At 47.2% G+C, this 20,972-nt stretch overlaps 1 protein-coding gene across 7 annotated transcripts in view; it reads right to left on the bottom strand.

Moving 5' to 3' along the window:
• Positions 1–14,569, bottom strand: part of KIF3A (kinesin family member 3A) — an 80,734-nt gene extending 66,165 nt beyond the window's left edge. For all 7 annotated transcript variants that reach the window (XM_044280823.1, XM_044280825.1, XM_044280827.1 and 4 more), the window contains exons 1-4: positions 14,449–14,569; positions 11,637–11,910; positions 9,456–9,600; positions 7,943–8,027 (exon numbers count right to left, since the gene is read on the bottom strand). In XM_044280823.1, the coding sequence (XP_044136758.1) occupies positions 7,943–8,027; positions 9,456–9,600; positions 11,637–11,910; positions 14,449–14,454 (510 nt within the window). In that variant the 5' untranslated portion in view covers positions 14,455–14,569. The remainder of the gene's footprint in view (positions 1–7,942; positions 8,028–9,455; positions 9,601–11,636; positions 11,911–14,448) is intronic.
• Positions 14,570–20,972: the final 6,403 nt, after the last annotated feature.

The raw sequence follows: 20,972 nt of genomic DNA, 5'->3' as shown, positions 1-20,972 counted from the left end.
TTTTTACCTATATATAGGTGTAACTGTAGCCATTTTTTTTGCCATTATAGGACATTGTTTGTCGACCTTCCTTGTATGTGTAGTCCGGCTGTAGGCCAGATTTTAATAGAATATCATTAAAAGGTATATTTTAATTGGGAAGGTGTTCCAGTATATATCCGACTGCAGGAAAGACAAGAGTCGACAGCAACGAGAACCGATAGGGGGAAGAGAAGCCGTCTGATACTCCATGGAAGGCTGCCTGAACTAGCAGAGCTAAATCGGAAACTGCAGAAAGGAACCAGAGATGGGAAAAAATACTGCACCAGGAAGGGAGTGTAGACCCGAACGCCACAAAGCCCCAGAATACAAATGGTTACAGAACCAACACCACCCGCGCAGGCACCCCACAGGAGAAAGGGTGCATACGAGAACCCAATGGCTATGAACACTGGCCGAGCAGGCAATGACAGTATGTCGGGGAGCACAACTTCTCGCCCTGTGGAAGGAGAGAAGTAGAATCAGTCAATGCGGCTTAGTAACAAATCAGCACTTAGGGGTGACAACAATCAAGGGCAGTACGACCGCTCACTCATTAAGGAAAGCCATGTATACAACTCGCATATGCAAACTGAATAAGTGCATACCCAAACTCCACACAGAGGGAACACTGATGTTGTCACCGTAGTAGTTGTAGAGGCAATGCGTTACATGTAAAGGGAACAAGGCGCTAAGGCAGTGCAATAGAAATCGATTGTTTTCTGTACATGGTATAACCTTACTAATGCCCAGCAGAAGTGAGCAAACCCCTCAGCCGCAGCGTGTCATATCAGAACATAAGCAAAGTGCCCCCAGTGGGAGAAAGAAATGTAGACACAATCACAACTACAACTAGAGATAATGCATCATGCCTAGAAGGAGGAATGCTGTGTAGATACCACCGAATGCCAGGGCCAATACTCTACATCAGGGATGTCAAACTCGTGGCCCTCCAGCTGTTGCAAAACTACAACTCCCATCATGCCTGGGCATACTACAGCTATCAGGGAATGATGGGAGTTGTAGTTTTGCAACATCTGGAGGGCCATGAGTTTGACATCCATGCTCTACATGAAGGAAGGGGATGTGGGGATAACCACAAATGTAGTGTCCCCCACCAGTGCGTCATATAAGCCGCAGTTTAAGGATGAAGGCAAAACATTTTCCCCCGGGAAAGGTTCACGCAGTAGTAGCCGTGGAACCGGAGTAGCCAAAAGGTCTATGGGCAGCGCGAAGACTGCCTCATAGGGGGGAGGAGGTAGCAACAACTATGGCCTCTAGGGTCAGAGGAGAGACTCGACCTGAATATTAGGACAACAGCAATAGCCACCAAGAATTTGTGCTAGCACAACACCACCTGAGAAGGAAGAAAACTAGCAATCAGAGCAGGGGTTCCACCCACGGAAGGAGTGTGGACGCTGGACGTGTCAATGACAATCAACCAAATGGGATTGCCCCTCACAGGGACTCAAGGCACGAGGAAAGGTATTAGGTATACCAACGGTATGTTAGAGCTACAGTCCAACCTGAAAGACAGAGGCTGCCACGTAGGCGCCAGACCCAATTCAAACTAAGACTACTTTAGGAGGAGGATAGTATGAAGCAGTCACAGTATCCAGCAGTAGTGCCAAACTTCCACCTATGACGGGAGATAAGGAGATTGTAGGTACCCCGTGTAGCTAATAGGCCACCCATGGAACGGGATGCCATGCGACAAGGAACAAAGGAGAGTTGTCATGGTAGACAATGTTGAAGCAATTACTCCACCCAGCGAAGATATGGGTGCGAAAGTTTTGCGATCTGAGCAAACACTGTGGAAGAATGCGGTCTAGGAGGCTGCAGAGCCGGGGACCTCGCATACAGGCGGGCCTACCGGCAGCGCTTTCAGCTGGGAGAGCAGGAGTGTCGAGGGGAACTTTCCCCCCCAAACAGAGGAGGCCGAAACGGGCGTACCAATGCCCAGAGGAGAAGCAGAGGCTGCCCCGGAGGCATGCGACCACTGTGAATTCACCACAGGGCCTGGAGGAAACTGGGGATGGGCCTGTGAATCACTGGCAACAAGAACAGGGCTAAGATTCTGAAGAAAAACCCTATTTTTCCAAGTTCAAGAGAGAATACAGGAGAAGGGGACTCAGCAGGGAAGATTAACTCCTAGAACCCAGTAAAAGGAGGAGAAGGGGGGCTCAGGCAAAGGGGGGGCCAGCAGGGAAGGTTACGTAATATACTTATACAGCAGTGTCAACTTCCTCAGTGTGCTGCAACTTGGGAAGGGCATCTACACTGGTAACTGGAGGGGGACTTCTAGAAGTAGTAGACAAGGCGACACTGTTGCTGGATGGTAACAGCGGACTTCGGATCCACTGTTCCCCCTCGTCTTCCAGGTGGGGGAATGAGCAGCGGGCTTGAGGACCCACTGGTCTCCCCTCCTCATGTGTGGGGAAAACAGGCGATTAGAGCCCACCTGTAGTCCGGACCTGAAAAATCTAAATGAAAAAAATCTTTGGCAGACCAGCAGGAAAACATGTCAGCCTCCTACAGACACTAAGCTAAAACGGATTTAGCTTAGTCCATGTAGGAAGGCGCTCACACTTTTGTGCTTAGTGTCGCCTCCTAGTGGCAATAGCTATACCCAAGGTCAAGCCTGTGTCCCCCCAATGATATGGATGAGAAACAATATTTTTTTTAACTTACAAACTGAAATCAAAATAATGTTCTAAAATGGGTACCCTATTGTCTTCTGGTTGTTTTGATATGTATAAAGTACAGAGAGGATGACGGGGATGTGGACAACGAGCAGCAGCTCTAGTATGCAGTCTCCATTACCATAGTCTGAAGATCTTATCTGTATTCAGGATCATGATCCCTGACAAGTAGGAAAAGTGGATGAGGCAGCTCTTTACCTCAGTGTTCTGAAGTAACTTGTCCTAAACTTGTGCGATTAGGACAGGTTATGCGTGTACTAATAGGACGGCAGCCATTTTATTTCTCCTAATGATTGCTCCCAAGACAAAACGAGCTATTATAACTAATAAAAAGTATTTGGAATATACTTATAATAAAGGAATATTTAAAAGGGTTTTCCAGGGCTTTTACACTGATGACCTATCCTCTGGATATCATCTGTTCAGTAGGGGTCCGACACCCGGGACCCCTGCCAATCAGCTCCGAGTGCCGCTGCCTTTTCGTATAGCATTAAAATGTATTGCCTCCATGGAGGAAAAATCAATTTACCCAAAGTCACGCAAGACTTCAGTGAATGAATTCGATATTCATTTCGACATCTTTAAAAAAAAAAAAAAAGTTCGGGAACCGAAGTCAGGTTTGGTATCGGCTGGTACCCAGGTACCAAACCCGACTTTGGTTTGCTATTTTAAAAAGTTTTTAAAGAGGCAGAAATGAATACCGAATTAATTCACAAAGTCTCGGGCGAATTCGGGTGAAACTAATTTTGCCTCCTTGGAAGCAATACATTTTATTGCTGTCTGAGATAATTCTCTGTACAGTATTAAAATAAGGTGTTTCGACTAATCGACTTCGGATCTATGATCCGAAGCACAATTCACTCAAAACTTTTTCCGAGGATAGGTCATCAGAATTAAAATTATAATCCAAATAGATACCTTTTAAAACATAACTTAATAGTATACAGTTAAATCCCTAAATGTAAATTATATACACCATTTGCTGCGCCAGTGGTAACCAGGAACTAGGGATAGGGGAGACTAGTACTGGGTCTCTGACAACTAGTCTCTCCCTACAACGGATATAGGGTGTCTGTGGCACCATCCACATCAATTCCCACAGTTGTCCATGGAAACCTGTTAGGCCCTCCCTGTCCCTGCGCAGCAATGGAGACTGCCCAGCTTTGTCACACTGTGGTGGAGAGCCCTGTTTACAGTAGGTCAATCTTCTGGTCATAAAACGTGTACTTTGTTTGGTCCTTCTAAACCTCCCAACGCGTTTCGTTGGACATCAGTCCAATTCATCAGGGAACCTTTTAGCAATAAGCTAATTTTCAGAGTTGGTGATCCCTGTGTTGGGCTGTGTCTGTGGCCGCACACCCAAACCCAAGCCCACCTCTTATCACTGGCCTACAATACAAACATCCAATGCAAGAGGGAAGGTGAATCCCAATAAGGTAATGTATTAAGTTACACAAGTCTCAATACTTATCTTTGCCCCCCATGTCTCGGTCCACACGGATGCGGCTATAATATGGCTGTCAGCTGTCTGTTAACGTGCAGAGACAGCCGCCGCCTTCCCTATTGAATCACATGACCGCCATGCCTCCTGATCATGTGTGAGGCTCTATGATGCGCATGCCATGTGACCCTCTGGGAGTGACGTCAGGGAGAGAGTGTCCCTCTCCTCTCGTCCCACTGACGGAGGCAGGTATAGAATGGAGGCGGTGGGGACCATCACTGCGGGATAACAGTGCCCCCTCTCTCCACTAATTATCATTGTGCATAATTCAATAATGATAAAATGAATGCGCTTGGTTGTAAACTACCAATCGTGCGCTGTGGAGCATTTTAAAACGGCATAAGGAAGATTGACAACTTCCCTAAATGACCACAACCATAGCTAACCAGTAGAAGGATGAAACGGACCTCTGAGAAATACATATTGCGGGGGAGGGGGAAGGGGAATTTTTAAGAAATCACAGTTTACAGCAACATGGGGATAATACAGAAGGAAGGGCAATCGACTAAGGGCTCTTTCACACTTGCGTTCTTTTCTTCCGACATAGAGTTCCGTCGTCGGGGAACTGCCGGAAGAATCCTGATCAGTTTTATCCTAATGCATTCTGAATGGAGAGAAATCCGTTCAGGATGCATCAGGATGTCTTCAGTTCCGGAACGGAACGTTTTTTGGCCGGAGAAAATACCGCAGCATGCTGCGCTTTTTGCTCCGGCCAAAAATCCTGAAGACTTGCCGCAAGGCCGGATCCGGAATGAATGCCCATTGAAAGGCATTGATCCGGATCCGGCCTTAAGCTAAACGTCGTTTCGGCGCATTGCCGGATCCGACGTTTAGCTTTTTTTTTAGAGTGGGTACCATGGCTGCCAGGACGCTAAAGTCCTGGCAGCCATGGTAAAGTGTAGTGGGGAGCGGGGGAGCAGCATACTTACCGTCCGTGCGGCTCCTGGAGGCGCTCTAGAGTGACGTCAGGGCGCCCCAGGCGCATGGATGACGAGATCCATGCGCATGGGGCGCTCTGACATCATTCTGGAGCGCCCCAGGAGCCGCGCGGACTGTAAGTATACCGCTCCCCCGCTCCCCACTCCTACTATGGCAACCAGGACTTTAATAGCGTCCTGGCTGCCATAGTAACACTGAAAGCATTTTGAAGACGGATCAGTCTTCAAATGCTTTCAGTACACTTGCGTTTTTCCGGATCCGGCGTGTAATTCCGGCAAGTGTAGTACACGCCGGATCCGGACAACGCAAGTGTGAAAGAGGCCTAAGCTGGATACATGTGGACTAATCTCCAACCTAGGAGATCAGAGTCAAAAAACAGTCAAAAAAGCCAGAAAAGCGTTTGATGGACTAAGGTTAGATAAAGCAGCCATATGATAGCTGCTCATTGAGCCCCCCAGGGTGCATAGTTCTCCGTTCGAAAATCCACCATGTCTCACGCTGTAGAACTCTTCTGTCCCAATCTCCCCCTCTTTTCAGATACGGCACTACTTCTATGCCCATGAATTTAATACTCGAGAGGGTGCCCCAGTGGTTACTCGTGACATGCTTTGCCAAGGGGGTATCTCTACCATGTCGTATGTCTCCCACATACTATACACATGACTCGGTCACATGACCGACAGCAGACCACTGAAGGGAGGGGGCGGGCCGGCGCTCACGGCGTCCTTTAAAAAGCGCCACTCTACATGTGGCAATGTTGCTGCCACAAGCCATATTATAGCCGCATCCGTGTGGACCGAGACATGGGGGGCAAAGATAAGTATTGAGACTTATGTAACTTAATGCATTACCTTATTGGGATTCACCTTCCCTCTTGCATTGGATGTTTGTATTGTAGGCCAGTGATAAGAGGTGGGCTTGGGTTTGGGGCCACAGACACAGCCCAACACAGGGATCACCACCTCTGTAACTGAGCTTATTGCCAAAAGGTCCCCTGATGAGTTGGACTGATGTCCAACGAAACGCATTGGGACGTTTAGAAGGACCAAACAAAGTACGTGTTTTATGACCAGAAGATTGACCTACTGGTAACAGGACTCTCCACCACAGCGTGACGAAGCTGGGCAGTCTCCATTGCTGCGCAGGGACAGGGAGGGCCTAACCGGTTTCCATGGACAACCGTGGGAATTGATGTGGATGGTGCCACAGACACCCTATATCCGTTGTAGGGAGAGACTAGTTGTCAGAGACCCAGTACTAGTCTCCCCTATCCCTAGTTCCTGGTTACCACTGGCGCAGCAAATGATGTATATCATTTACATTTAGGGATTTAACTGTATACTAATAAAAGTTATGTTTTAAAAGGCATCTATTTGGATTATAATTGTGAAATTTATGGTACCAGACTCTTCATCAAGCAGTGACCAATGTGCAATTTGGTCGTGTTATAGGCTCATCAGAATTAAAACAAGGAAAACTCCTTTAAGGGTTTTCTTAATTCCTGGAGAACACATTGAAGGGATATCCCATTTGGACAACATACCCTAGAGCCGAACACTACACATGTATTACTACAGTTATAAAGCATGCCACCTTTACAGGTGAGTTGTTAAAGAAACTGCACAACCAATAACCATAAAACCAGAGGTACACTGAGCAGCGCACCACCACTATGTGCCCACCCAACCTAAGGCTACTCGTTTGGTGAATGGGATCATTTAGAGAAGTTAATTTGCTAGGCAAAGATAATTTGATTCATAATTTAAAGGGATATTTACAAGAGACATTTTAAGCATTTTGGTTGCAACTAGGGCTGCACGATAAATCGAAAAAATAATTGAATCGCGATAATCGGCAAATGCGATATGGCCGACCCGAAAATGCAGCGATTATATATAAAGGGGCCCCGCGCACATAACTGTCTTTGTGTGTAAAGTATGTTACTCCTGTGTGAAACAATCTCTCTCCTATTGATAACAGGTCCGGCCTCTGTACTCACTGTCACTAAGAATGCACTGCAGCGAACCGCAGCGAGCTAGCCGGCCGGCGCGTGACTGACGTCACTTAGTAACGCTCCTGCTTCCTGAAGTGGGAGGAGTGTTACTAAGTGACGTCAGTCACACGCAGGCCGGCTAGCTCGCTGCGGTTCGCTGCAGTGCATTCTTAGTGACAGTGAGTACAGAGGCCGGACCTGTTATCAATAGGAGAGAGATGGTTTCACACAGGAGTAACATAATTTACACACAAAGACAGTTAAGTGCGCAGTTTAGGACACATGAGGGGACACATAGGGCCATGAGGGGGACCAGCATAAGATGCTATATGTCTTATACTGCCCCCCCCTCATGGCCCTATGTGTCATAGCACACATCCCCCACAACACGGCGCCCTCCACAGATCCCCCACAACACGGCGCCCTCCACAGATCCCCCACAACACGGCGCCCTCCACAGATCCCCCATAACTATGTCATACCCATCCGCGTCAGCGGCTCATATGGGAAAATCCAAGCAAATAGACCTCTAGCACAATTCCCTTAAAATATCGCATCGCATATCGTTATCGCAATTTTTAGGGCCCTAATCGCAATCGCACAAAATTCCCATATCGTGCAGCGCTAGTTGCAACATAGGTAATGTAAATATACCGTTAATCAGTATGGTGCTGTCTACAGCAAGCTTTTCCAAGCCTACACTGATACCATTTTATGAGCACAGGCCCAACATCAAATAGGAACAGACACGTTCACCAAAGTTTCTCGGCACTGTTATACTATCTTTACCTCCAGCCTTTGTGTTTGGTCCTTCCCGAGTAAATCACGTACTTCCTCATTATAAATTTCCAAGTAAGAGACTCTTACGAGAAACCTAGAAAATAAATCACCCAGTTAAAGAAAATGCAACACCAGTATCAAGGGAGAGTATAAATGTGAAGCATGTCCCGCAATCGCTGGGATGCAGCAGAAGCCGGAAGTTACATTTCAATGTGAATGTAGAAGAAAACATCATGTACTTTATTTTTCAGACTATAAAACGCATTTTAACACGGAATAATCCGGCAAAAGTGTCCCTGCGTGATATAGTCCGCAAACAAGAGGCCTAGACCCTCTCAGTGCTTCATTTAACAATGGGACTCTGAGCTTTGCTCGATCACAGACAGAACAGTGTGTTTACATAGCCGCAGAGTCCTCTCTCTCCCCCTGCCCAGCATTGATCCGTATAGGGGTGAAGAGGAAGCTAAATTTGAGGTGCACATCACATTCAGTGTCTTATCATGGAGAGATCTGGGAGGCACAGTCCACGCTGCTTCTGCCCAGCACTGATCCGTATGATCGGTGCCAGACAGGGGAGGAGGCTAAACCAAACCATGCTCAGCTTTCTGACAGAATCCATCTCTGGAGCCTAGGGAAGTGTGTAGACCACCAGGTATCAACCCCCATTTACACTAGGCCACCAGGGAACATTAGGTTAATCCCTCTTCTACCATAGACAACCACAAACATACTGACATTAGGCCCTCCACCTCCTAAGACCCTTAGGGAAGTTTTAATGAAATTTTCTATGCTTATATTCTCTTATCTAAACCGGAGTGGGTAAAATCCACACTGCATGTTAATTTCCGCTCAGATTTTTCATGCACGTAGAGGAGATCTGTTTGACTTTCATCCACTTTACTGTCCAATGATGTGATGGAAAATCCACAAGATATATGTATGGCCCATGGGGATGTACCCTTAGGCCTCATGCACACGACCGTTTTTTTTAACGTCCCACAAAACGTGGTTCCGTTGTACCGTGATCCTTGCCCGTTTTTTCTTCCGTGGGTCTGCCGTGATTTTTGGAGGATCCACGGACATGAAAAATGAAATAAAATTCTAAGTCAAGTTTGCCATTGAAATGATAGGAAAAAACGGACACGGATCACGGACACGGATGACAATCTTGGGTGCATCCGTGATTTTCACGGACCCATTGACTTGAATGGGCCCGTGAACCGTTGGCCGTGAAAAAAATAGGACAGGTCCTATTTTTTTCACGGCCTAGAAACACGGGTCACGGGCGCGGTGTAAAAACGGTGCACAAGCCGAGTTTTCAACGGCCCCATTGAAAGTCAATGGAGCCGCAGAAAAAAACGTCTAACGGCACAACGGCCACGGGTGCACACAACGGTCGTGTGCATGAGGCCTTACACTGTTCTTCCTGCCTAAGATTGTGTGCACAGTACAGAAGCAGGGTAGTTAGAAATATTTGGGGTGCAGCGTTACAATTATGCTGACAGTCTGAGGTGAATCTCACCGTGTATCACCTTCCGCTTTTGCAATATGTCCAAATATGTGTGCAAATGAATTAGGAATGATCCCTCTGAGCTCGGGAACAGCTCGTACACCCTCCATTGTAAAGGTTTTGCCTGTACCAGTCTGCCCATAGGCAAATATAGTACCTAGAAAAGAAAGAAGAGTTACAAGTCAGATGGCAGCATACCCAATATAGTGACATCCCATAATCTAACAGCTTTTGATGAACTAATTAGGAGGCATACTATAGTCATTTCCTACACAGACCATGTACTACTTTCCTACAGACTGCTGGTAATTTACCAGGAAAACTGTTGAAAATAAGTGATAGAGAAGAAAAGAGGGTAAATGAATTTTCTGTCCAGAATCGTACTTCAGCCAAGAGGACGGAAACAAAGAAAGTGATTGTGTCTCGCCTGAGCATGACCACAGAAGTGTCACATCCACATAATGAAGCGCAGCAGCTACAATGGCCACATTGATGTCCAGCTACTGTAGAAGAGACAGCAGCGGGGAGAAGACTCTGGACTCCAGAGCTATGGTCTACATTACGATATCTCCAGAACATAGCTTATAAGGGCAGTAGTCTGGAAATGGACAAAGCCACTACAGTGACGGAGGCCAAGAACATTCATTAGCTGTTGGCTATTCTTCCTGACTCCCCTATACACATACATGCTGGGTTCGGCTGAGCATGCAGGTGTTCGGAATGGGGAGACAGGACAAAGCCGCCAGCAGACACTTCTCTCCTGAGAACAAAAGAATTGGGCAATGAAAATCAACTTGACCAAACCTTCCCAGACATACATGTACCGGGCATTTCCACACAAATCAGCAGGTATGGCTGACTTTACTCTTATGGGTATGGGCACCTAAAGAACTGACAACACACGGCCAGCTATCAGAGCCCAGACTCTCCAAGGTTCCCCATTATCAGCATATCTGGCAGAGCGGCCATGGGAGGCCAAATAGATTTGATGTCAGGTACATGGTTAAGGCTTTAGTAACGGACGATCGTGGTTTGAAAAGGTGCTGCAGTAGAACAGTCGCACTGGTCGCCATTCTCTGGTGCATGTGTACTGGAAATCCTAGGAGAACATTTACCTATACATGCCTCAACATGGCCTGACAGACTATGTCAGTCACATGGTGACTCATGTAGTCAACTGACTACAACTGCATCCATGAATGCCACCCTGAACTGTACCTTCAGCTGAACCAAGTCACCTCAGATTATAACCAAAATGTGTTGCTGAACTTTTTCATATAAGCAAGTACAGACCACCGCTATAAGACGGAGGGGTCCAACTCCTGTCACCTCAGCTGTATGAAGGCCCCATCATTGCTTTGAAGCACAGCGCCATACATTTGGTAGTGGTTGTGCCTGGTAGTGCAGCTCAGTCTCCGTCCAGTGAATGCGAGGGAACTGCAAAAGCAGGGACAACCAGGTGTAAAACAATGGCACTGTGCCTGGTAAATGATGAAGGGGACACAGTGCTCAAAGATGGGGCCATCGGGTTTTGGCACAATAATTATATTCTGTCTCCTATCGTTTTCCTGAAACTTATTTCAATTACTCCCAGCTAATGAAATCCACCATGAGGGCTCGCATGAGGGCACTAATCTTCCTAGAACAGACTCACTATGGTTGGACTTAAAGGGGTTAGTCCACAAAAAGTATCACCTTTCCTACCTTGAAAATGTCAGATTGTGGTGGGGTCTAACCGCTGGGAACCCTATCAATCAGGAAAATGAGGGGTCCCCATTTTCAGGGAATGGTGGTGCAAATGGCAGTCTAGCGCTCCATTCATTTCTATGGGACTAAGAGAGCACGCTGTACATCAGCCTCATAGAAGTGAATGGGTAGGGAGACCACATGTGCACTACCACTCCATCCAGAGAGGAGGCCCCTCATTCTCAGGATTACTGGGGGTCTCAGGTGTTGGAGATATGAATAGGTGATACTTTTTCTGGGATAAACCATTTTAGAAAACGAGAGCAGCAATAGCAGGACTGCTGCCCAGTTGGCTATGAGACTGCATCTTGCAGATGAGATGTAAGAACCATACAGTAGAAGGGAGACGCAGCCCACCATCACAGGAGCTAACGACCAAGGCAAGGAAGCACTCGCAAAGAGCGGCCGTGTACAAAGAGTAAAAACCAACCCTCCAGTGCTACGTACCATTGTAGCCCTCCAGCACAGAATCTACTATAGGCCGGGCCGTGAGATTGTAGACATCCAGCTGATTACTGTCCGTCCCAAACACTGTGTCAAACGTGAACGTCTTTGGGGGTTCGTTCATAGAGTCCACCTTGTGGACTGCAATAGTCCCTCGGATTTCATCCACCCTGACGGCCATCTTGCTACCCATCACCTTTTCTCGCTCGTTTAGAGGGCGACATCGCACCACAACCTTCACGTTGTCGCTAGACTCTGGTTTATCTGCTTTGTTGATCTGTGGATAAAAGAGAATTACTTTCAGGAAAAAAGCATCAGAAAATGTATAAACCAATCATATAGCAGAAGAGCGGAGAGGGTAGAGATGGCGGGGTGACTGGATCCATGCAGTGTGGTGCTCCACCGTGCTGTCACATTGTACCCATTACATCGCCTGGCAGGGTCAGGTATGGGCAGCACATCCTCCTGTACACATGTGTCATCATTAGGGATCAGCAAATCAACTTCGGAGGAAACATCCCGAAGTCGATTCGTATAAAACTTCGTTCTAAGGCTACATTCACACGTCCGCAAGTGTTTTGCAGTCTGCAAATTGCAAAACACGGACACCGGCAATGTGCGTTCCGAATTTTGCGGACCGCACATAGCCGGCACTTTCATAGAAAATGCCTATTCTTGTCCGCTATTGTAGACAATAATAGGACATTTTCTATATTTTGGGGGGGGGGGGGGGGGGCGGAAGTGCGGATGCAGACAGCACATTGAAAATTAATGGATCCGCACCCGTTCCGCAAAATTGATCCATTCATGCAGACGTGTAAATGGACCCTTATTAGGCTACATGCACACGAACATGCACAGGTCCGCAAAACATGGACACCGGCCCATGTGCGTTCCGCAATTTGCAGACAGCACATGTCGAGGCTGTCATAGAGAATGTCTATTGTTGCTCTGATGACAAGAATAGGACATGTTCTGTTTTTTTTGCGGGGCCGAAGCACCGAGCAACGGATGCTGACAGCACACGGTGTGCCGTCCGCATCTTTCGCAGCCCCATAGAAATGAATGGGTCCGCACCCGTTCCGCAAAATTGCAGAATGGATGCGGACCCATTCATATGGTCGTGTGCATGTAGCCTTAGGCCTCCTGCACACAAACTGAAAAACGGAACGCATACGGAATCCATCCGTATCAGTTGTTGCTGAAACATCTACTGAAAATGTTATGCGCAGCCCAATTTTTCAATGTACTTAGGGCACTTTCACACTAGCGTTTTTCTTTTCCGGCGCTGAGTTCAGTCCTAGGAACTCAAATCCGGAAAAGAACTGATCAGTTTTATCCCCATGCATTCCGAATGGAGAGCATTCCGTTCAGGATGCATCAGGATGTCTTCATTTCAGTCTTTTTGACTGATCAGGCTTTTCAGAAAACCGTAGCATGTTGTATTTTTACCTCCGGCCAAAAATCCTGAACACTTTGACTGAACGCCGAATCAGGCCTTTTTCCCATTGACTTGCATTAACGCCGGATCCGGCTTTTGCATGTTAAACCCGAAAAATGTGAAAACAATAGTTAAAAGTCCATAAATGGCGGATCCGCTTTTTCCAATGCATTTTTACATTGTGATCTAAATCCTGAAGGATTCAAATGTAATACGTTTTTCCGGATCCGGCGGGCAGTTCCGGTGTCGGAATTGAACGCTGGGTTTAAACAACGCTAGTGTGACAGTAGCCTGTTTAAACATTATTGTATGCTTCCGTTTCTATTTGCGATCCGAATAAAAAAGGAAAACAAACGGAAACACAAAAAAACTGATCCGTTTAAAACGTACCGCAAAACCATAAGGTAGTGTGCAGGACTGCGTTCTTTTCTTCCGGCATAGAGTTCCGTCGTCGGGGCTCTATGCCAGAAGAATCCTGATCAGTTTTATCCTAATGCATTCTGAATGGAGTGAAATCCGTTCAGGATGCATCAGGATGTCTTCAGTTCCGGAACGGAACGTTTTTTGGCCGGAGAAAATACTGTAGCATGCTGCGCTTTTTGCTCCGGCCAAAAATCCTGAACACTTGCCGCAAGGCCGGATCCGGAATGAATGCCCATTGAAAGGCATTGATCCGGATCCGGCCTAAAGCTAAACGTCGTTTCTGCGCATTGCCGGATCCGACGTTTAGCTTTTTTAGAGTGGTTACCATGGCTGCGGGACGCTAAAGTAATCACGTGATCGCATGGCACGTCATCCATGCGCATGGAGCGCTCTGACGTCACTCTGGAGCGCCCCGGGAGCCGTGCGGACTGCAAGTATGCCGCTCCCCCACTCCCCGCTCCTACTATGGCAACCAGGACTTTAATAGCGTCCTGGCTGCCATAGTAAAAACACTGAACGCATTTTGAAGACGGATCCGTCTTCAAATGCTTTCAGTACACTTGCGTTTTTCCGGATCCGGCGTGTAATTCCGGCAAGTGGAGTACACGCCGGATCCGGACGGACAACGCAAGTGTGAAAGAGCCCTTTTAGATTTGTATTGGCTCCGATGAGCCGAAAATATTGCTTCGCGAAGTCTCGCGAGACTTCGAATAACTTCGGCTCATCGGAGCCAATACATTCTAATACAGTACGGAGCTCCAGCTCCGTAAAGTATTAGAACGAAGTTTTATGCGAATCGACTTCGGATGTTTGATCCGAAGTCGATTCGCTCATCCCTAGTCATCATCACTCCCCTAGAAAGGGGAGGCCTTCTATATGAATGGACGATCTGTCTCTGGCTTTGTGTACACGAAGCAAGACCTGCCATTCACACCCCCATCCCCTCATTACCGGCATCCTTGCGACAATCCCGGGACACTCCCCGTGCAGCACGGCTAACCCAGACACCTTGCCCGGGAGCTGCCAATTCCTAGGACCAGCGCTTTAGCCTCTCACTATGCGCATGCGCCAGGCTCACGGAGCTACTTTGAGTGAAAGCAATATTGACCAATGGCCGATGAGGATGATTATCGGCTGCGGATATGGGCGTCCAATCACTGAGCTTTATTTCCCTACTGCAAACACACAGGATGGAATACGTCCAAAGACGTGACTGACGGAAGGAATCCGACCAATGGGAAGACGTTTTGCTCCGTTTGTTCTTAGGATAGCTGTGTTGTGCTGCTTGTAGCTGCTGGGTGTAGCAGTTGTCATGGTAACGGCCGTGAAGGCCCTGTGTGGTACAAGTGTATGAAATATCGATAAATAAGGAAGAAGAGGGGGGGGGGGGCACTCTAATATCTGCCTGTCACAAGGATGACCAACACATTACATGTTTAAAATTGTACATTTATTGAAAAATCCAAAAACGTAAAGGATTAAAACGAAAAAAAGCAAAAAAACTGTTCAATAGGATCTCATAATAAAACCTTGTTATAACTAGTGATCACTGTGCATTAATAGTAATATGAAATAGTTAATGTGCCAAGTCTATGCAATATCAGTTATGCCTGACTGATATGGAACAGTATATGTCCTTTTTAATCAGTCACACATTTGACCGCAACTATATCCCCATTAAATGTCTAGAGTAACTCAGATGGTGTAACTATTATGCGCATTAACAGTATAGTAACGTTACCCATCATCTGTATCGAACATCATGCGGCGGGCACTTGTATGTATCGCAGCAGTCTCTATGGATCTCGCTGTATCGGTGTCCCACGTGGTGCTGAGTTCGCCGGTTATACTTGTGCTTGGGTGTCGATGCGCTGATTAGAATAGTGGAGCTCTCCTAGTTTCAATGTAGATGGTAAGCTGTATTCAATCCAGTGTATAAACTATTGTGGGTGCAGTACATCTCGGTATACTGTCTCTTTATTACCAAACGCGTTTCGGAGCTAGCCGCTCCTTCATCAGTGGTGGACAGTATGCCATTTTTTAGCTCCTTTTATAGGTGGATATTAATTGGAGGTGGTGCGTATCACCTTGGTGAATAATAACACGTGGGGTGGATTTATAGCATCCCATAATGGATATCGCAATCCTCATCTCCTTGTATCCAGAACACAATTCACACAATGCATTTTGAGTTTTCTGCTTCATTTGTATCATTATGACAAAAGTCCATATGTAATTATATAAAACATACAAAATGAAAGCTCATAAAATGTATATATCCTCATTGGAATAGTTTGGAGGATCCATACATAGCAGCAGTGGCGTAGCATGGGGGGGGGGGGGGGGGGGGCTGTAACCCCGGGCACCAGACTGCATGGGTGCGCTGGCCACTGGCGCAAAAAAATTAACCTCAGTTTTTCACTCTGCTCTGCTGAACTGCGCAGCGCCTCAGAGCGAGGAGCAGTTTCAGCAGAAGGAGCGCACGCCCTGATATATCACCAGGGAGTGCATGGCAGTACGGCACTTCACTGATAGGCTCTGCCCACCTGGGAAATACACTGCAGAGCTGGAGCAAGAAGAAGAAGAAGATGGCTGCCGCAGTGCCCCTTCAGGACAGACTCCACAGGCAGCCTGAATGAGCGACACTGACAGTAAGTGACAGTTAGTGTCACAGTGTGACCAGGGGAGCAGGCGGTATATCAAGGGGTAATACTGGTAGGCCTGGCCTGGTATATGGACAGCAGAGATGGGCAGATGGCATCCTCTAGGCACTACTGTCTCTCTGGTCATCCTTCACCAGCACCCTGACTGCCACCTGCTTGGCCTGGCTCTCATGGCACCTCACTGCCTGGTGCTTGGCTATCAGCACTGAGTCACTAAGTCACACTGACTGTCACTCAGTGCTGATAGCCAAGCACCAGGCAGTGAAGTGCCATGAGAGCCAGGCCAAGCAGGTGGCAGTCAGGGTCCTGGTGAAGGATGACCAGAGAGACAGTAGTGCCTAGAGGACGCCATCTGCCCATCTCTGCTGTCCATATACCAGGCCTACCAGTATTACCTCTTGATATTCCACCTGCCAGGCTGGTCACCCCACCCCTAACACTTAGGGAGACAAGTGACTCAGTCTGAGTCACTTATCTCCCTGAGTGTTAGGTGTGGGATGACCAGGCGGTATATAAAGGGGTAATACTGGTAGGCCTGGTATATTGACAGCAAAGATGGGCAGATGGCGTCCTCTGGGGGGTGTATTTTACATGGGACTATATGCTGGAGGAGCGGAAGACAGGGGGAGTGATGTATTTTACATGGGACTGTATGCTGGAGGGGCTGAAGGCAGGGGGAGTGATTTATCTTACACGGGACTGTATGCTGGAGGACTGAAGGCAGGGGCAGGGTTGTATGCTGGAGGCAGTGCAGTTTCTAGGTAATATTTCTCTCAGGGCGAGTGTCAAACAAAATCCCCCCCCCCCCCCCCCCCGATGGGCCGATGAGAAAGCCTCCCTGGGCCAGCAGCACAGTGATGAGGAAGACAACACGAAACATTCCGGGGCACACTCTGTGGTAGGGGAGCACCAGCCGGTGTTTAGGGTACTTGTGGCGGCTGGGTTCCTTGGTGGTATTTGTCGTGACGCCAGTACCGTTTATGGTGGTACAACCAGTTGTAGTGATATTGAAGAATGAAGTAGACAGTGGTAGGATACAACTCACAACTTTTACTGTAGCTGGTTTTAGTTGCAGCATAAACATCCAGACAGAATACAGTGTCTGGGTATATAGAAGAATACCGCTGATCCACTGTTAATAGGTTTTGGCTAGGTCCTGACTCAGGCTGTGGTTCTGTATAATTCTTACTGGTAGGTGACTTTGCTTCCGGTCCCTTTTAAATCCAGTGAAGTTTGGTGAGGTTGTCCGTGGCTAGAGAATCCTTCACCTAGACTCCCCAAAGGTCTTTGATGCCTGGGTAGTGGCTATTATCCCACTAAACTCTTTTTTTTGGGGGGGGTGGGGGTACTTATAATCCCTATACTGCGATTGGCCCTGTCAATCAACAGGAGGAGGGGGCGTTTTTTTGCGGCTGCTACTAGCGAGTAGCCGCCCTACTTGCTGGTAGACAGGTAATTTACATATTATAAAAGTATGTTTTTTGCATTATCTACTGAACGAAAATGATTAATAACATAATGTATAGATATATCGCAGTATAGGGATTATAAGTACCCATAAGAATAAAAAAAAAAAAATAAAGGAGTTTAGTTGGGTGACAGAAGCCCTTTAAGTCCTTTTTCTACTTTGTCCCTTCTTGGACTAGACTTCACTCCTGAGCAGACTTGTGCTTGATCTGCACACTCACTAACTGGCAAAAACTGAACCCAGATTAGACCTGAGCTGGGCTAGATATCCCAGGGTAGTGCTATCCCCATCTAGTGGTGGGATGTAGAAAGCACACTTGACCAGCCTATGAACTGGGATACAACAGATGTAACAATGCAAAATGACATGCAATACAGCAATGACAATTAAGCAATACATTTGCATAAAAAACATATTTCACATGAAAACTTACAATTACTTGGCTTGGCCCTTGGGGATGTCAGACATCACTTCAACACTTTGGCTGGAGGGCTCGGTGGAGCTGATGTTTTGCTTTATCCTAATGAGAAAGATTTCATAATAAGGATTTGGAGAAAGGGCAGAGGGATAGCAGAGCAGGGAGAGGCTGGTGCTGCTACTAGGGGGCTCATACCATGGAGGAGTAATAAAGCCCACCATAATGCCCCCCAGTAGAAATAATTCTCCTTATAATGTGTAAAACATACCCCCTTGTAATGCCCCCAGTTGAGCTAATGTTCCCATAATGTGCCAATATAAAATACCCCTTCTCAGTGCTCCCGTAGATGACCCCATAGTGCTCCTCTCCCCCCTTCCCCATAGTACCCACCATAATGTGTCCCAGTATAAAATGCCGCTATATAGAGCCCCCCATATAAAATACCCCTTCTTTTTAGCCTCAATGGATACCACTATAGTGCCACCCAATAATGTGCCAGTAAGACGTGCCCCGATAGATGCCCCCAATCATGTATCAGTAATAAGAGCACCCCTACCATCATGTGCCAGTAGCCAGAGTGCCCCCATCATGTGCCAGTAGCCCCCTTATGTGCCAGTAGCCCCCCTTTTGTGCCAGTAGCCCCCCTTCTGTGCCAGTAGACCCCCTTATGTGCCAGCAGCTCCACTTATGTGCCAGTAGCTCCCATTATGTGCCAGTAGCCCCCCTTATTTGCCAGTAGCCCCCCTTATGTACCAGCAGTCCCCCATTATGTGCCAGTAGCCCCCCTATGTGCCAGTAGCCCCCTCTATGTGCCAATAGCCCCCCCTATGTGCCAGAAGTCCCACTTATGTTCCAGCAGCCCCCCTTATGTGCCAGTAGCCCCCCTTATGTACCAGTAGGCCCCCCTTATGTACCAGTAGGCCCCCCTTATGTACCAGTAGTCCCCCTTATGTACCAGTAGTCCCCCTTATGTGCCAGTAGCCCCCCTTATGTGCCAGTAGCCCCCCTTATGTGCCAGTAACCCCCCTTATTTGCCAGCAGCTCTTAGGTGCGAGTAGTCTCCCTTATGTGCCAGTAGCCCCCCTTATTTGCCAGCAGCCCCCCTTATGTGCCAGAAGTCCCCCTTAAGTGCCAGTAGCCCCCCCTATCATGTGCCAGTAGCCCCTATCATGTACCATTAGTCCCCCTTATGTCTGTGCCAGTAGCCCCTCTTATGTGCCAGCAGCCCCCCTTATGTGCCAGTATTGTAATTTGTACATATATACTGTATATATAAAAAAAAACAAAAAAATTATACTTACCTCCTCCAGGATGCGATGCAGGCCTCATCCGGCCTGTGTCCCTCGCTGGCTCAGGCGGCGGGATTACGTCATTGCGCTGCCTGCACCGGCCTCTGATAGGCTGCCAACCAAGTGCTGGCAGCTTATAAGAGGAACAGGGAGGGGACACACCTCTCCCTCCCCTGCCGCAGCACAGACATTTGTATCGCCGTCCTGAGGACGGCGATACAGATGACTATAGAGATGAGTGAGCGCTTCCATAATGGAAGCGTAGCGCTCATCTTCTGCTGTGCCCTGCCAGCACCCCCCTTCTGACAGCACCCCGGGAAGAAACGGCCCTGGCTGGAGGGGCTGAAGGGGGCCATAATTATTAGTATAATACAGAGGGGCCATAAATATTACAATAATACTACAGGGGTGGCCATTATAATATTAATAATAATAATGCAGAGGGGGCAATAATATTAATACATTTTATATATTATAATTATACAGATTGCATTATACTTATGGACACTATGGGGGGAGGGGAGGTCTGTTATCTGAGGATGATAAAACCTATAAGACGGCCTATTACGGTCACATAAGAAATATACAAAACCTACAAATAAATTGTGTATACCCAGGTCATTAAACTACAAACAACCATATTTTTTACTAGAAAAATCTTTTATTAATACATTCCCATAAAAAAATTACAATGCAGTCCACACTACTCAGTGGGATAAAAAGTACATAAAAGAGGGACTGATGGGGCTAGTAATCAGTTATATACATGGGAGAAACAAAGAATAGTAAACATCCTTTCCGACTAGTTACATCCAAAGTAATCCATTAGAGTGCTAGTTCACAATGAAAAAGGAAAGGAAAATTGGTTCTGCAACGTGCCAGTCCGCCGGGGTAGAACATGTGAGGTGCACGGTGGGCTGGAATGTACATACAGTTCATCGGTTACTCACTGTTTAGCAGTCGCCTCGCTGGGCCAGCAGTGCAGTGAAGGGGAGAACAGCACTGGATTCTCCGGGGCACTCTCGCTTACAGGGGACACCGGCCACCTTGATGGTGGATGGATGCTTGGTGCTTGTGCGGCTGGGCCCCTGGTTCAAGTAATGTCGTGACGCCACCACCTTGGTGGTGCAAAATGTTGGGAGTGGTAGTGGTATGGAGTTAGAGTAATGAGGCAGATTAAAATCCAACAGTAAATTTTACTATAACCAGGTTCTTGATAACAGTTTACATCCAGCAATAAGACCATCTCTGATAAACATTTAAGTTGGATGTGATGAATCCTAGTAACAGGCTGTGCTGATGATACTGTGTCAGGCAAGGGTGATAAGTTATGCACTCACTGGGAAAACAGCTCTTGGCCTTGCTTAGTTGAGGTAGTCCCAATCTTCTACACAAGTGACATGACAGAATCCTTATCTGTCCTAAGAAATACGATGAGGCTGTCTGAAGCTATTAAGTCCTTCACCAAATTACAAAGGCGCCTAAAGCCTATAACAATGGCTTTATCCTTACTTTGCCTCAATCCACTAAATACAAGAAATTCACTTGTTGCTCCTGAAGAATAAAGGTAGACTTCTCTCCCCCTGTCTTCCTGGCTTAGATCCTGAGGTGTATGATGGCTTTGCTGGGCCGTGAAG

Source organism: Bufo gargarizans, chromosome 2, assembly GCF_014858855.1.
Source record: "Bufo gargarizans isolate SCDJY-AF-19 chromosome 2, ASM1485885v1, whole genome shotgun sequence".
In the NCBI taxonomy this organism is placed as follows: domain Eukaryota; kingdom Metazoa; phylum Chordata; class Amphibia; order Anura; family Bufonidae; genus Bufo; species Bufo gargarizans.
The sequence above is the reverse complement of the archived record's forward strand: the minus strand, read 5'-3'. Positions and strand labels throughout refer to the sequence as shown.